This window comes from Artemia franciscana, chromosome 16 (genome assembly GCF_032884065.1).
Source record: "Artemia franciscana chromosome 16, ASM3288406v1, whole genome shotgun sequence".
Taxonomy (NCBI): domain Eukaryota; kingdom Metazoa; phylum Arthropoda; class Branchiopoda; order Anostraca; family Artemiidae; genus Artemia; species Artemia franciscana.
The window spans coordinates 8,964,179-8,981,799 of record NC_088878.1 but is presented as its reverse complement, the minus strand read 5'-3'; the positions used below and the strand labels follow the sequence as shown (position 1 = coordinate 8,981,799).

Genomic DNA, 17,621 nt, shown 5'->3' with positions numbered 1-17,621 from the left:
AATACTTCAAGTGATTTCTTTTTTTTCAATGTGTTTTAATCAGGGAACCTTGATATTCTAAAGATTTTTTTTCAAATTAGAATTCAAAAGGGAATTTCCATCGAATACAAAGCAGAATTAACCAGATGGACCAGTAATCTATCTCGCTTACTAGAATGATTAAGCTATTGACTATGTGTTTCCTATGACTGCAATAACTGAGACACATAGGAGAAAATCTATTACTAGAAATAACTTGCACTTGGTATGCACCTGCACGTTAAGTAATACCTTAGAGGGTGTTATCAGATAGTATTGTTATCAGATATGAAATAAAAGTGAGAGTACCGTTATGGCTAGAATATGTTACACCTTCATACGTGATCAAAAGGTTTTCTTTTCATCTTTACTAAACAGAATTTTACACTTATATTAAGGGCATTCTTGAATGAGCATAATTTTTAGACTGAGAGATGCGGTAGACAAAGTTTCAAGGGAAGAACAGTGCGGTTTTACAAAAGGTAGAGGATGTGTCGACCAAGTTTTCACTCTTAGGTTAATAATTGAGAAGTCCATTCGCTGTCAAACACCTTTGGTCCTCAGTTTTATCGATTATGAGCAAGCTTTTAATTCTGTTGATAGAAGAGCGTTAGCAAAGGTGTCTGACTGTGTGTTTGCCTGTTTCTGTGTTTGTTCGTCTAACTACGTGTTTGTGTGTTTTTACCTCCTTCTGACTGTGACTGTGGGTTAGCGTGTCTGATTTTGTTTGTTTTTTCATCTCTCTTACCGTGCAAATGTGTCTTATTGTGCATTTGCCTGTCTCTGAGTCTATATTTGTGTGCCTGACTCTGTATTTTTATTTATGTTTTGTATCTCTCTCCCCGTGTCTGTGTGTCTGACTATTTGTTTGCATGTCTCTGTGAGCGTTTGTCTGATATTGCGTTTTTGTGTGCCCTCGTCTCTCTCTCTCAATGTGCCTAAGTGTTTGACTGTGTGGTTGCCTGTCTTTGTCTTTTTTTGTCTGATTCCATGTATTTCTCTGTGTTTTTTTTCTCTCTCTCACCGTGCCTGTCTGTCTTATTGTATGTTTGCATGTCTTCGCGTGTTTGTGTCCCTGAATCTATGTGTTTATGTTTATTTTTTGTCTCTCTCTCGCCAGGCCTGTGTCTGACTGTATATTTGCATGTCTTTGTATGTTTGTCTGACTATGTGTTTGTATGTCTTTTTGTCTCTCTTTTACCGTGCCTGTGTCTCATTGTATGTTTGCCTGTCTCTATGTCTGTCTTTGTGCGCCTGACTCCATGTGTCTCTGTGTGCTTTTGTCTCTCTCTCTCTCACTGTACCTGTGTGTCTGACTGTGTGTGCCTGTTTGTCCGGCTCTGTAAGGTTGTGCGCGTGCGTGTGTTTTTGTTCCACTTTGGTTTCAATCGACACAAGTCCTCTGATGAAACATTATTGGGAATTTCCCTTTAAGTTTCAACGAGCGATTCTAGTGTAAACAGATATTTTTACCTGAAAAATGTCTTAAATGCGATGAAGCACGCCATATGGTGCCTTACGCAAGCCATGGAGTGTCAAAGGCTGGCAATTACCTTGGACTAACATGTTTAAAAATTAACTTTTCATGGCAAAAAGGCATTAAACACCCCCTCCATTTTCAGAGTGGGTGGGACTGAGATCTAACACCCAATAAGCCATCGTAAATAAACAACTTCCATAAAACAGTTTAAAGTCAAGGTGGGAGGTGTTAAAGGAATTTTTCCGCCGGAGAGGATTGAAATCTAACAATAAGCTATTATAAATAAATGACTTCCATAAAACAATTTTAAATTAAGGTGAAAGGTGTTGCAGGAATTTTTCCAGGGAAAAGGCCTGAAGTCTAACACCCAATTAGCTATCGTGAATAAATAACTTCCATAAGACAGCTTAAAGTTAATGGGGGAGTGTGACTTCCAACTGTGTGTTTATACTTGTTTTTTGTCTCTCTTTCACCGTACCGGTGTGTTTTTGTCTCTCTGTTAACGCGCCAGTGTCTGATTGTATGTTTGCTTGTCTCTATGTCTGTCTTTGTGTGCCTAACTCCGTGTGTCTCTGTGTGTTTTTGTCTCTCTCTCTCACTGTACCTGTGTGTCTGACTGTTTGTCTGACTTTGTATGGTTGCGTGTGTGTGTGCGTGTTTTTGTTCCACGTTGGCCCCAACCGACACCTGAAGAAACATTATTGGGAATTTCCCTTTAAGTTTAAACGAACGATTCTAGTGTAAAGAGATATTTTTACCTGAATAATGTCTTATCCGCGATGAAGCATGCCAGATGGTGCTTTGTGCCAGCCATGGAGTGTCACACGCTGGCAATTACCTTGGACTAACACATTTAAAAATTGACCTTTCATGGAAAAGAAATCATTAAACACCTCTCTACGGTGGCCTATCAAGATGGGCTGGCTCAAAACCTCCTGTTTTAAAGCTTTATATTGTGAAAAATCGATTTCTCTAATATTTTGACCCTGTTTCGGCAAAAAATGATCTTTAATGGCACAAAATGGCAGCAAACGCCCCTATGTGGTCGTGTGTCACGATAGGGTGACTTAAAAACTCTTGTCTTAAAGCTTTAGACTATGAGATATCGATGTCTCTCATATTTTGATCCTGTTTGGGCGAAAATTGATCTTTCATGGCACAAAATGGCAGTTAACACCCCTTCCGCTCTCCGAGGGAGTGGAACTGAGATCTAATACCCAATAAGCTATTCTTAATATATAAATTCCATAAAACAGTTTAAAGTTAAAGTAGGATGTGGTAAAGGAATTTTTCCGGCGATGAGGACTGAAATATAACACCCAAAAAGCTATTATAAATAAATGACTTCCATAAAACAATAGTACGATAAGGTAGAAGGTGTTGCAGGAATTTTTCCAGGGAAAAGGGCCTGAAGTCGAACACCCAATAAGCTATTGTAATTAAATAACTTCCATAAAACAGCTTAAAGTTAAGGATGGAGTGTGACTTCGACAAAATAGCTTATAGTTAAGCTGGGAGATATTAAAAGTATTTTCAGGGGGAGTGTGAGGATAATCTAACACCAATAAGCAATTGTAAATAAATAATTTCCGTGAAACAGCTTAAAGTTAAGGTGAGAGTTGTTAAAAGAATTTTTCGGGGGGAGAGGGACTGGAATCTAACACACAATTAGCTATCGTGAATAAATAACTTCCAAAAACAGCTTAAATTTAAGCTACTACTACTACTACTAATAACTCACTGCAGCAGCAAGCCGCATGAGGCCAACACAGCTACGCACGCTCCTCCTCCAACCTAGTCTATTTAAAGCCTCCCTCTTTACACCCTCCCAGGAAGCTCCCATTTCCTTTAAATCTTTATTTATGACATCCTCCCAACCCGGACAATGACGACCTGCTTTCCGTGTAGCCCCAGACGGTTGGCCAAAAAGGACAATCTTCGGTAATATGTCATCCTTCATCCGTAGAACGTGGTCTAGCCATCTCAACCTTTCTTTCATTATAGCCCTAGAAAGCGGGATTGAACCACATTTTTCGTACAACCTACTGTTTGGAATACGGTAAGTCAGCCGGGTACCCAGAACAATCCGTAGGCAATTTCTCTAGAAAACATCTAGTAAATTTTCATCCGAGGAGGCGTAAAAAGAATTTTTCAGGGGGAGGGTGACTGCAATCTAACACCAATAAGCTATTGTAAATAAATAACTTCTGTAAAACAGCTTAAAGTTAAGGTGAGAGTTGTTAAAATAATTTTTCTGGGGGAGGGGGACTGGAATCTAACATCGAATTAGCTACCGTAAATAAAACTTCCATAAAAGCCCTTTAAAGTCAAGGTGGGAGGTGTAAAGGAATTTTTACGGCGGAGGAGGACTGAAATCTAACACCCAATAAGCTATTATAAATAAATGACTTCCATAATACAATTTTAAGTTAAGGTGGAAAGTGTTGTAGGAATTTTTCCAGGGGAAGGGGCCTGAAGTCTAACACCCTGTAAGCTATCGTAAATAAATAAGTTCCATAAAACGGCTTAAAGTTAATGGAGGAAGTGTTAACAGAAACTTTTAGGGGGAAGGGGACTGAAATCTAACACACAACAGGCTATCTTAAATAAGTAACTTCAACAAAATAGCTTAAAGTTAAGGAGGGGGTGTGGCTTCCTTAAAACAGCTAAAAGTCAAGCTGGGAGGTGTTAAAAGAATTTTTCAGGGGGAGGATGACTGAAATCTATCACAAATAAGCTATTGTAAATAAATAACTTCCGTGAAACAGCTTAAAGTTAAGGTGAGAGGTGTTAAAGTTGCTGTAGGCATGATAATACTTGCCATAGGGTGCCGTATGATAGCCACTGAGTGTCATAGGCTGGGAATTACCAGAAAATAACACCTACAAAAAATGAACAAAATATGGAATTAAGTCACTTGTCTTGTGCCCCCCTGAATTTACCTCTGATAAGTCATCCCCTCCTCTCAATGAATCTAGATTTATTGATTAAAAGTAATGGTTTTCGTGCAGTATTATATTTTTGATGTTATGGATATGCCTATACCTATGGCAAATTTTTCAGCATTTACATAGAAAATCCTCGTTTAAACAATTTTCATGTTGAAAATATCTTCTCCTAGCAGTATAAAAAAAATTGAGACTAATATTGGACGTCACAAATCGATACAACCAAGTACCTGAAAGTTAGCAAGATGAAGTAGTCAATTTTATTACAAATGTCACTCAGTAAAAAGTAACAGGAAGCAACATAGTAGAAGCTTGCCAATTAATAATCAGGGGTTAAGAGGCAATAGTGTATCCAGGATTAAGCTTGGGAGGGAGACTTAAAAAATGCATCATAAAGCTGGTTATATGTATTTTTGTCATGTTTCACGAATTGGACCAAAATTAGGGAGGGGAAGGGGGTCCAAAATTGACCTCAGTGGATCCGACCTTGCTCAGAGCTAAGATAGCTGAGTTAAAAACAAACAAAAAAGGTCATCTTACAAGATTTATGCACTTTATTTTTTTCACAGGAAACATAAAAAGAAGCACTTACTTAAAAGAAACATTTATTGCCATTGTCAACGCTGCTATACCCATACAATGCAATATTTAAATTTCAGAAGCACATTAAATACGATTTAAATTTTGTGTTTGTCCCCCCCCCCGTTTCTTCCAAAGCGTAAAAACAGCAACTGCGGTAAAAGCTGGATTGTTTTAAAGTATTATTTCAAAGCTTTTAACTTTAAATAATAATCTTAAATTACTTAAAATGTTACATTATTCTGACTTTCAATGGGTTTAAGTAAAGTTTTGAAGAAAATTAAAACTTTCAGAGTTTAACTGCCAATTAAAGTCATGTTAGCTATACTTCAAAACCAGGATATCCGATATTGCAGGGATGAACCATCTTGAATCCAGATTTCATCCCTTTTAGAATAAGCATTTTAATTACGCTAATTTGATTCTATATTATATTAAATGATTGCATACAAATCTTTTCTAGAATGAATCCCATAAATCCATTCTCACAACCCAGAGCACATACATGAATGGTCGTGAGCCGATGTTCTAAAAAAAAAATCAATTTAAAAAAATTAAAAAAATAAATTGTTAAAAAGCAGTATGGTTGTCTATGATTAAGTAGAGCCTTTAAGCTACTTAGAGGCAAGGTGAGGAAAAAAACGAAAAAAAAACAAATCGTTTCAAAGAATAAGCAAACTTGGGGCCTGTCAAAAGACAGGCTGTCCCCGAACACAAAAATCAAGGTATCGTTAGATGGCCTCAAAGTGTTACGTAGCTCTAAATAGTGATTTGATCAACTATTTTATCTTTACTTTGGAAGTACTAACTTAAAAAAAACCTTTTTAATGAACATCTTTCCTTGCGTATAATTATATAGACAGTCATATTGTCTTTAAACCTATCTTGTTGAAATTAAGTAAAGTATATAACAACTTCTTAATTAAGACGTAAGAAGTACTTTAGTGCCTTATTATGGACAAGAACTGCCGCTGATCAGCATGACCGAGTAAGGCGTTTGAAAATAAAACCGTTATTATGATTATTATTATTATAGTCCATTAAGTTAATTTTAACCATTTCTAAATTCTTAAAACGTTTAAAAAAAAAATGAATTGTGATCACTGGACCATAAAAAATTGAAAACACTATGTGAATTTTCAACAGTTTTGAGTCGAACGCACCGCACATGCTCATTAACTGAAGTGAATCAATTGATCAATCTAAATAAACTCTTTGACAGCGTTTTGCCAGCTTACGTTGACAATGAAATAAAATTACTTCCGACTCAGTCTAGTTACTTCTAGGTTAAACTGAGTGAACCTGTTTTATTATTCCGCAAAGTATGTGCAAATTGAGGTGATGAGGAAGCCAGAACCCTCTGGCAGATTGATTAGGGTTAATCACCCTATTTTCTATCATCATCAGCAATAACAACTTAAAAAACAGCTGGTAATCACAGCAAAGTCTTTTTTCATTAGAGAAGTTCGATCTTCAGAAATTTACAATTTAACTTCGAATAAAAAAATTAATTGTAAAAGTTTTAAAACTTCTGATGATAATAAGGAAAATGAAGATTAATCGGATTTAATTTACAGAAGTCAAAAATAGTAATCTACGGGACGGGTAAGAACCGAGTTTTTTGCTTATTCTTTGAATAAAATAATAAAACATGTACAATTTTACAACTTAATAGAACTCAGATACATTGCACAAAATAACACTGGGCAAAACGCAACCTAAACCGAAAACCCTCGTCAGAAATTAATAGCAATTACCTAGCACATACAACCACTTTCCTGGGCTTGCGCTTGATTTTGCTGCGGTGATGGGCGTAAGTCGACAGCTAAGAAGAACTAAAGTTAAGGAAAGATCGCATTATGAGCACACAAGAAAAAAAAAATACAAATCAAAAGATATAAATAAAAATGTAAATTCTGTCAATAGAGAAGGAATAAAAAATAATAAACCGATTCTATTCGCCGACTTCAAAACGTTCGTTCCAAGAGTGAAAACTGGTGCTAGTGTCGGCAAAAACCATCCATGCCATCTAGCGTTTGGTTACACTTGGTATTTGATAAACAAAACTTTTAATAAAATCATTACATATACATATATACTAAAGTTCTTTATGCTAAAGTTATTTACTGTGTTATAAATTAGGACTGAGAGAAAGCGTCAAACTTTAGCGTAAAGAGTGGAGCGTTGAGGAAGCCCTTTTATACACGGAGTAATTTCTGTTCGGTTTAAGTTTTAGTGTCGCTCCTTACTTTCAGTTAAAAAACTTTTTTTTATATTTAATTTCTTAAATTAAGGGTAAGGTATCCGGATGCCTTTAGGCTGTGTATTATGACGTTTAGGCATGTTAGAAGCCTGAGAAACTGAAGATAGACAAGGAAAAGCACCGGATATATTGGTACCATAAAGTTATTTCAGTTGGACGTCTATATTACAGTGTTAAAAAAAGGGTAAGACATCCGGGTGCCTTTATGCTATGTATGATGACGTTCATGCATGTCAGGAGCCTGAGAAACTGAGGATAGACGAGCACAAGCACCAAATTGATGGCACCATAAAATTATTTCAGTTGGAAATCTGTTAGATCATTTTTTCTTATTAACGAACTTTGGACAAAAAAAAATCGTTTTCTCTGTCACTGAAGGGTTTCGATAACGGCAAACCTGGATATAATTGCGATCAGCAAAATCCTTTGATCTCAGGCAAGACAAAACCAAACCTATAAAACACAAATTAGTTGGACTTCTGTTTTACAAATGTTTAAGGATGGCACACTGAAATAGGAAAAGGAGTAGAGGCTGAAATTCCCCTATTTGATGTCTATTTATTTCATTCTTCCAACACAAAATTCTAACCTGAAATCTATCCTCGCTCAGGGTTAAAAACTAGTGAAACTTTGAAAGAAGAAACATAGAGCCTGACCCCTATTCTTTTTTTATTTTTAAGCGTGGGCATGACAGAAAGTATTCCAATATGCGTGTCATATATTCTAAAACACGATTCAAAAATAAAATTCAAAATCATAACACTGATGGCAGTGTTTATTTCTCAGAACAGTAAAATGAAGCTAAGCGTTTATTGGCATTTCACGGACAAACCGGAAAGCAGACGAACTAATGAGACTGCAGGAAAAACTGTTTTTCCAACAAACAATGGGTAAATAAGGCATTCAAATGGTTCATTCATTTGCTACTTTGTCTGTATGACGAACGCCAAATCAATTGGTCAACTGAAAACCTTGCTCATCCATTGTGGGTTGGATAAGGTCAAGTGAAAACAAGGCATAAAAGTTTGTCCGTGCGCATTTTTTATGTCAAAGTAAACCACCATTCGTAATTAAAAGGTAAGGTTTCGCAACTGTTTCCTAGCTCAGCTTTCTTTTCTCTAAAAATGCGATTCCCCTAAAAATGATCTTTTTCGCAAGAAAAAAAGAAAGAAGAAATAGATAAACAAAATCTTGATGCCGAGTCATTTTATATGATTCACATCAATCTAATTATGCCTGGGTCACATTATAGTGACATTTGTGGGTATATCAAAATTAGGCATAGTAGAGGGCCAAAAATATATTCGTAATTTTTTGGGTTGAAAAATATTTAACTTCCAAGGATAAATTTTGCGACTGATCAGAGTGGCGCAACTTTTTGAAATTAGAAGGTAGACCATTGGAAATCTAGCGTTCATGTCTGTTTTATGAAGCTAGCAAAAGACTCAAAGACCGAGTGCAAAACAAGAATTAGAAAAAATTTAGCATTATAAAAAGCCTTTGCAAAGAAATTTCTTCCATTTCAGTAGTAGGTCAATTCAAAAAAATTAGGGGAAGGGAAAATTTTTTCAAAAATACAGAGGAGAGGGGTAATCTGTCATTTCGTTGAACTAAAATACTAAAAAAAAAAGGTATTATTGAATGAAAATACCATAAAAACATATATTTTAAAAATCTAGGGATGTAGGAGGAAGCACAAAAACTAGGCCAGGAAGGATCCCCTAATTGTCGCCACTATGTTTAAATTTCATGTTTCTGTAGTAAGTGTAAGGAGAGGGTAAAAAGCACTTGTTATTTGTAGATATTATTATTTTTTTTTACACACAGACTTGACTACCGTTTGGTTCAAATACAACTCAAAACCCATAATTCGATTGGAATTTTTCAATAGTCATTAACCAATTGATACTTATATGAGATGCATTTTCATAGATCTCTAAGACATCAGTAAAACGAATCAACGCTATCAGATCTTCAATTTTTTAAACTGTGTCTGCAATAAAAGAACATTTCAGTGAACTTTTCAAGAGCTTCACAGGAGTGAGAGGTTAAGGTCTGAACAAACTGGAACGAAGAAAGAGGTTCCACACATTATTTGACATTAACCGGCTGAATTCTTTGTTGATTCGCCAATGAGGCCTGATTTTAAGCTTTGACTCTTCTAGGTCCAAGCCTTATGCTGCTCCACTTCTGCAAGATTTTCGGGGAAACCTGAGGATACTGGAAACACTGGACAGAACACAATTGATGAGCCTAAAGTAATAAAATAGAGGTGATGCTTATCTCTCAGCTGCCGTTCTTGGGAGACATCTGAGAGTTTATAAGTGGCCAAGGTATTCCTGTGTTGTTTAATTTTTTTTTTGAATAGGCTGCATGGCAGCAGAGCCCAACTGGCACTTTGATAATAAATCACATCAGTCCAGTTTTTGTTAAGAAAAAAATCACTCATTAATAATTTGATGCACCCCTGGCATTGTACGCCTTAGGTCTATTGGTACATCTGGGCCTGTTGTCAATGGTAGTGGTAGATGGGATGGGCTGAGTTGGAGAAGGGGCTTATAAATCAGAATATGACTGATCAGCCAAAAATGTCAAAGAACACCTTTTACATTGTCATATCCAAATTCGGAATACGTTTCGTAGCATTTAGTAGTTGCTAATTTTCGGTTTTATGTTTTTTGTTTATTTACATATTTTGAGTCTTGACCTGCCATCTTCCGACACAAAACACTCAATCGTTTTAAGAGATTGAGTACTTTAACCAGTTCTATACATATTTACCGCCCCCAACTACAGATACTAGTTGGAGGTAATTTTCCCAAATCAAGTGAAAATGACAGTGACCACTGACAAATGAGCCTGAAAATAGTACCATAAACGCAAAGGTATACTAAAGAAAGCTGACCCGTTTCTGTGGATGCTTGAATTATGCAGGTTTATCTTAGTTTGACAAGAATAAAAAAATGAATTTTTTTCTGGGGAGGGGGGAAGGTAAACTAGTATATGGGGGTGGTTACCCCTGCCCCATATCAAATTACGACCCTGTTGAAGAGGGAAAAAGCTAAATAAACTATGAAGGTATTTGGGGTAGCAATTCAGAGCCAAAAGAGCATTTATAGTCGAGTAAGTACTTCGTATTCAAGGGCAGATCTAGAGCAAAATCTTGTGGGGGGGGGAATTTGATAAGGGCGCCAATAATTGACCAAAATGACAACTTTACATAAAAGGAAAGTGAAAAACCGCAAAAAACCAGAATGAGGGGTACCAGAAAAAAATTAGGGGAGGGGCCTGGAACCCCCTACCCTTACTAATGCCAAGATTCAGCTTAGTACTGAGTTGAGTCAATCAGATTCTTTCATAAAATTTTCTGATTGGCAGGAAAATCATATATAAATATGATTGCCTTAAACTAGCGCTATGTAAATCGGGATATTGGTAAAATCCCATTGTGGATAGACTTTTAGAAAAGCATGAACTTTAATGGCGAAGAGTATGCAAAACTGATAGGAGAGGAAACTAGATCGTTAGAACACAGCATAAAAGGAAATAAAAACTAGTTGCGCTAGTCGCGGTAGTTTTACCGTGAGAATAGTAAACTACTGAACAAAATAGGTATGCACGAATCTAAATAGTAGCAAGACTATAATAACGAGAATCATTTTTTTTTTTTCGATCGGTGCCAGCCATTGATAAGTGTTAACTCATCTGATTAGCCTATTATTAAAAGCAATTACTACGCACTAGCTTTCATTCAAAAGAAACATCTAGGTCTTCAAGCATAAAGACCAACTTTTTGAACCAACTTTTCTGTCAAGTTTTAACAATCCTTTTTTTGGGACCTGGAGCAACTTTCATTGCGAATATATTAACATTGGGTTCTAAATTTGATTTTTGGTCTGAAGGGACTTAGAACATTAAAGAAAATCTTAATTTCAATATTAAGATTTTATTTAATGTTCCAAGTCCCTTCAGATCAAAACTCAAATGTTTAATAAAAAGGTAACCTTCAATGAAGAACAATCTAGCATAAAAAAATAAATAAAATTCGACCCTTGAGCCCTCTTTGCGGAAGTGGTTCTTTTATCTTTGGTCCATGTCTAGGTAAAAATAGAAAATAGGATAAAACTTATTGAACTTATGTTTTTGCACTCCGTGATGGTGAAGCCCTCTTTGCGGAAGTGGTTCTTTTATCTTTGGTCCATGTCTAAGTAAAAATAGAAAATAGGATAAAACTTATTGAACTTATGTTTTTGCACTCCGTGATGGTGAAGCCCTCTTTGCGGAAGTGGTTCTTTTATCTTTGGTCCATGTCTAAGTAAAAATAGAAAATAGGATAAAACTTATTGAACTTATGTTTTTGCACTCCGTGATGGTGAAGCCCTCTTTGCGGAAGTGGTTCTTTTATCTTTGGTCCATGTCTAAGTAAAAATAGAAAATAGGATAAAACTTATTGAACTTATGTTTTTGCACTCCGTGATGGTGAAGCCCTCTTTGCGGAAGTGGTTCTTTTATCTTTGGTCCATGTCTAAGTAAAAATAGAAAATAGGATAAAACTTATTGAACTTATGTTTTTGCACTCCGTGATGGTGAAGCCCTCTTTGCGGAAGTGGTTCTTTTATCTTTGGTACATATTTAAGTAAAAGCAGAAAATGGATAAGACTCATTAAACTTATTATTTATGTACTCCGTGATGATAGTGTAGATTGATGCTTTGCATGGCAACACGGGGTCTATGGATTAATCCCTACTGTGGCACGGTTGGGCAACAAGGTTACTGCTACCTGTACCTATGAAAAAGACACACCAGCTGAAATATCGATTCAACACCGATTTAACGTTAGGTTAAAAAAGGATAAAGATTCTCAAGGTGTAATTGATGACGGTTTTTCTTATTACATCTTTTAAAGAAAAAAAGTATTATTTAATTAACAATAATCTAAAAGTTTATAAACTTTAATAGATAAAAAAACCTTACTTTCTCACTCGCTACCACCAATCCTTACCCCCTCCTTTACTTTTTTTTTTTAGCAGGGTAAGGTTACAACCTTATCCCCCCTTTGTTTGTTTGTCTTCTTTTCTTTGTTTTCATACGTCACCCAACTGTGCCGCAGCAGGGATCGATCCCTGTGCCAGGTATTGTCAAGCACAGTACGAATCCACTGTATTACCACAGGGTCAGTGCTAGTTGGCGTTAGTTGTTTCTTTTCCCTCAGGAAGAACTTCAGTTTCTTCTCTAATCACATTCCAAGCTCTTTATCCGAAGGTTTAAGGATATATGAAGCTCTATGCGTTTTGCTCAATGAGCAATAAGTAACATTGTCAAAAAAAGTTAAGATATTCAAATTATTGATGCATTGATCCCAAATAGTAAAATTAGTAGGAGAGAAAAAAAGAACCGACCAGGTCTAGCGTTACTAATAAAAATCTTGGACCGAAGCTCTGAGACTCACTGGCAGAAAGGAAACAATGCCCATTTGCTTCTTTTTTTTTAATCGTTGCCTCTTATAAATCTCAACTTGACTGTTACTTTTTACTATTACTTTTCGATCTAATTGAAATCGATATCTTTATATTTTAAAATTAAACTCAATTCAATTTGATTTGAATTTTGAAAGTTCCACTGGACTACGCTAGGCTGTGATGATTTTCTTTAATCCCACCCTTAAAATACTTTTAGGATAAAATAATAAATACAAATAGCAACTTAAATTTTCTTTTATCAAGCGAAAAGAGAAGTTCTGACAGTGAGTTTGTGTTATATTTTACGCACTGCATCTACTTTTAGCCGGCCTTACACCATATCTCGTTTTGAAATTTTAAATGAAAAGTAAAAAAAAATCAATGAATTAAAAAGGAAGCACTTTGAAAATAAAACATAATCCTATCCGGTTTGGTAATTCAAAAGGTGTCAAGTTATATAGCATAACTTTTATAGTAGAGCAGAAAAACACACACACACAAAGAGTATTTAATTTTTTCTGATTCCATAATTTCGGACCAGAGGTCGATATGATTTTTTTTTTTACAATTGAGACATGGCAACAAGGATTAGTGAACAAATTTTATTTTTTAACCTATTTCGTGACTAAGAAAAGAGAATACAATGCACTAAAAAGTAGAAACTTCTGTATATCTTCATAAGCAAATAAAATAGAGGAAAACTGACCAGATCTCTCGCAAACTCACACTTAGTGTGAGTTTGTGCTATGTAAACAAAAAAAAAAGAGCCAGACAACACATTTTGAATTACCAGAAGTGCTATGCCATGCAAGCTAATAAAGCATGTGAAAAAATGTATGATAAACAAGAAGAGACGAGCACATTCCAACCATGTATTTAAACTCGAATAGTATAAGAATAAATACCAAACATACTCCAAAAATAAAGAAAATGTAACACAGATCATTTTTTAACCGTAGCCATTAACTATGCTATGATTACAAGAAAAAAAAATATTTCTAGTATTCTGTGGGAATCAGAATATTAGCATCAAACACACGGTTATACACAAATTCAAAGTAAAACGTACTGTATTTAGAATCCTAAAGAAATAAAATGGTAAATACAATTATTTGCTTCAAAATTACCAAGGGAGATATTTTATACTGAGAATGTAAAAAGGAAAAAAGTGATGAAAATCCAAGTATAGCTTCACTGTTAAAATGTCTTAGACGAGATTCCAGAGACTTAATATGTTGCTACGGATACTTCGAATATTTTATATTATTATTTACATTATATATTATATTATTTCATGTATTTTATATGTTATATTATACATTATTATATTATATTATTATTTTATATTATTTTTATATTTTAACAATAATATATTTAATATTAACGATTTCAAACTAGTATAAATGAACGTGGTAGATACAGTCAAGCTAGCACCACGCAAATATATTACCAATATTAATACAGGAATTTGCGTGCACATATTTTGAATACTTTTTTCAAAGCCCGTGACTTGATCAAGTATTTTGCACAATATCCAATACAAGTACACAAAAGTCATTGAATTGATATTAGCAATATCACTGGCATGGTTATGTTGCATCCAATATCCCAAGGTACACACGCACATCATTTGCGGAAGTGAGTTTAAATCGCACCAAAATTGTCAAAACACAAAAACAGGTTTTCTTAAATTCAACTGAACATTGACATTTTAAATATGAATATAAATCATAAGAAGGCAAAATTTAAAAATCAAAATTGAAATGAAAAAAAAGTTAATGTACAAACCACGGTCAAAAATAAGCCCAACTGTTTCAATTAAGTGGAAACTTGTATATCTTTAAAAATTAGGAATTTGATTTTGAATGAACAGGATCTCCGTTTACAGTTATGCACTTTAAAAAATTCACTAAATTATAAAAAAAAATTCTTCGAGAATTTTGTCAAAACTAAGACTAGGATACATAATTCAAGCATCCACAGAAACGGGTCAGTTTTCTTTTGTATATCTTTACCTTTTTGGTACTAGATAGCTCATTTTTAAATTTTTGTTGTCACTTTTACTTGATTTGGAAAAATTAATTCCCATTTTTTGCATTTAAAAAATGCAAAAAAAAGAAAAAAAAAGGAGGAAGCTGAAAATACAGCAAAAAATAAGCAAAAACCCTTTGATGGGCGGGAGGTTTTTGATGTTTTTTTTTTGTAGATTTTTGGGGTTGGGTGGAGGCTGAAACCGGTAAATATTATTTAATAGGACTATTTTGTTGTATTGTGTTCATGTGTATTTGTTGTTGTTTTTTATATATAAGATAGGCTAGGTGGATAATCATGAGTTGTTATGTTTATATATTTATTTTTAAGACATAAATCATAACATGAATTTGCAGCACAAGTCCTTAGGACTTTCTTTTTGCTGCAATAATTTATTAGTGGTGTCATTTTTATTTATGTTTATATTGTGGATAAAAAATAAAACCTACCTACCAACAAAATAGCTTATAAACAATATAAATATTAGTATTTTTATGCACGGAAAGCATTTTCATATTGAATCAATTACTTTTGCTTCTTTTTGTCAGTTCAACATGGCAACACAGACCAAAATGTAGCACTGCCATAAAACCTTCAGGATTTTTAAACCATCAAATCAAAGATCTTAGAAAATTGCAGTTTCTGAGGTAAATAGAAGATGGGTCTAAAGATGGGTCTAGAGGGGGTGCTATTGTTTTGATGTTATTGGTAGTATAAGTGAAAAGGGGTGGTATCTGTTGGGTTGAATCAGTTCAGGAGCGATGTTTTGACTAAGAAACCACCCTCCACTTTCACCTATAGAGTACATGTGCACCTTTTACAGAAGAATTACAGCTATTGGATTAGTGGAGATATAAAATTAGCTGAACCAGCTGTCAGGCTCATTTATTCAGAGGCGAGGGGTTGAAAATTATAAACAATGTCAAATAACGGCTTTTGAATTACTGAAGCCAAATAGACTTTGAGATCAGCGATTAGGATTTTAAGTATAACAGACATGAAGACACTGATTCTACAAGACCTTCAGCAAGGATTAACCAATCGCTGTGCGCTGGAGGCAAGACCCAAAGGAAGGACGTGCATGGGTTTAGACTGGGAGGACAACAAAGCTACGCAGAGCAAGTGCAGTTTCTTAGCTCTTTTTGCACCCTTCTGTTCCTAGGCGCACACAGTACAACATGGAAACCGCACATTCAATCATTATACTTTTATAGTTTTGCAGGAATTCAATTTATCTTAAAAGGGGAAAAAATGAAGAAAGAGAACTTAATAAGCCGTTACACAAATTATTTTGTTTATAAAAAAAAGACACAATAAACAATCAACAAGAACATCCACTTTCTGCTGTTTTCGGCTCGATTGGAGTGTCTTTGAGAATAACTTCAGTCACTAAGTTAAATGAGTCAAGGAAAGATAGTAAGGACAAGAAGAAAAAAACCCAAAAACCTGAGATACAAAAAGCAGGCGAAGGATAGCCAAATTCTAAATATTAGTGCAGTTAATATATTCTCGATTCATTAACAATAAATCTTAGCTTTACTAAAAATAGACCTTACTCTGCATACATTTAACTTGAATTTTGAATATTTCTAAAAAAAAACAATCTTTTACTCTATTTGTAAGATTTTATTTTATTTACAAGCAACAGCTACCGCTAAAAACCAAAGCTCTTAAACCAAAGACTAAAAGCCCTAAAAGCAAATTAGATGCAAAAAATACAAGCAATAAGCCACCCACAAAGAAATAAAGATAGCTGGAAGATACAACGGTATAGCTTAAAAAAATGCCAATTTCTAATAAAACTAAGAGTTAGATTTTAAACATGTATATACTAGCGAAAATACCTAATCTAACAAAAGAAATTAATCATATAAACTTTTTGTTCTTACTAAGGATTTATCTATATACACTCCCACTCGAAATATTGTGGTTGGGTTACTATTTTGCAGAATACCAGGAAGCAACAAATTAATCCAATGCAAATAATTTTCCCGTAAATCAAAGAGCACCGGGCATTTCCGGAGAAAATGATCAAAGTCTTCATCCTCATCTTTACAAAGGGGACAAACATACCGCCTATCAGGACCAACTATCTTTTTTTTTGTCGAACATTTTTGCCTATATTAATAATATATGGAATAATTTCTGTTCGTTTTTAATTTCAATGCTGCTCCTTACTTTCAGTTAAAACAACTTTTCTTGTATTTTATTCGAAAAGGGAAGATAATGCTCTCGATTTCATCTCACTGGTTTTCATTTTTGAACGGTTCATGTCCGCAGTACTATACTGTATGCTATTAAATACAGATCTTTCTTTTTTTGCTACAAGAGAATTTTGATAGTAAGAGAAACAGAACAGAAGAGACAAATAATATTTACGTAAAACTTGTTCGCTGAAATAGTTTGATACAATGCTTGTTTCTTCTGTCCTAGGAATGATGCATGGACGGATATAATAAATAGATAATATCTTAGATAATAGATAATATAGATTAGATATATATGTAGATTAGGTTAGTTACAGATTAGATATAGATAATATCTATTAACAAATGAACTAACATCATTTTTAAACAATTCTAATAAGGGGGGTTAATGGCAGATTTGCCTCTTACTCAATCAGACTGTATTTCTTGGCTTTTTCATAATGCCACGGCTTGATCTACTGATCCAGGCGCAATCTACTGTTAACTTTATATAAAAAAAAAAGATTTTAGAAGAAAATATGAAGAGTCTGATCTTACTGGACAGGATTTTTTTTCTCTTCTGAAAACCAAAGTTCATTTTACTCCAATAAGTGGTCACTATGATGAGAACATTTTAGAAGTCGATATTAACGACT

The 17,621-nt window shown here is 34.5% G+C and overlaps 1 protein-coding gene across 2 annotated transcripts in view; it reads right to left on the bottom strand.

Annotated features, from left to right (window-relative positions):
• Positions 1-4,982: 4,982 nt before the first annotated feature.
• LOC136037017 (ras-related protein Rab6) overlaps positions 4,983-17,621 on the bottom strand; it is a 33,731-nt gene continuing 21,092 nt past the window's right edge. Inside the window, exon 5 of one of the 2 annotated variants that reach the window (XM_065719434.1) lies at positions 4,983-6,850. In XM_065719434.1, the coding sequence (XP_065575506.1) occupies positions 6,783-6,850 (68 nt within the window). In that variant the 3' untranslated portion in view covers positions 4,983-6,782. Of the gene's footprint in view, positions 6,851-13,606; positions 16,169-17,621 lie in introns of those variants that run through there. The other variant, XM_065719433.1, reaches the window with a different exon arrangement.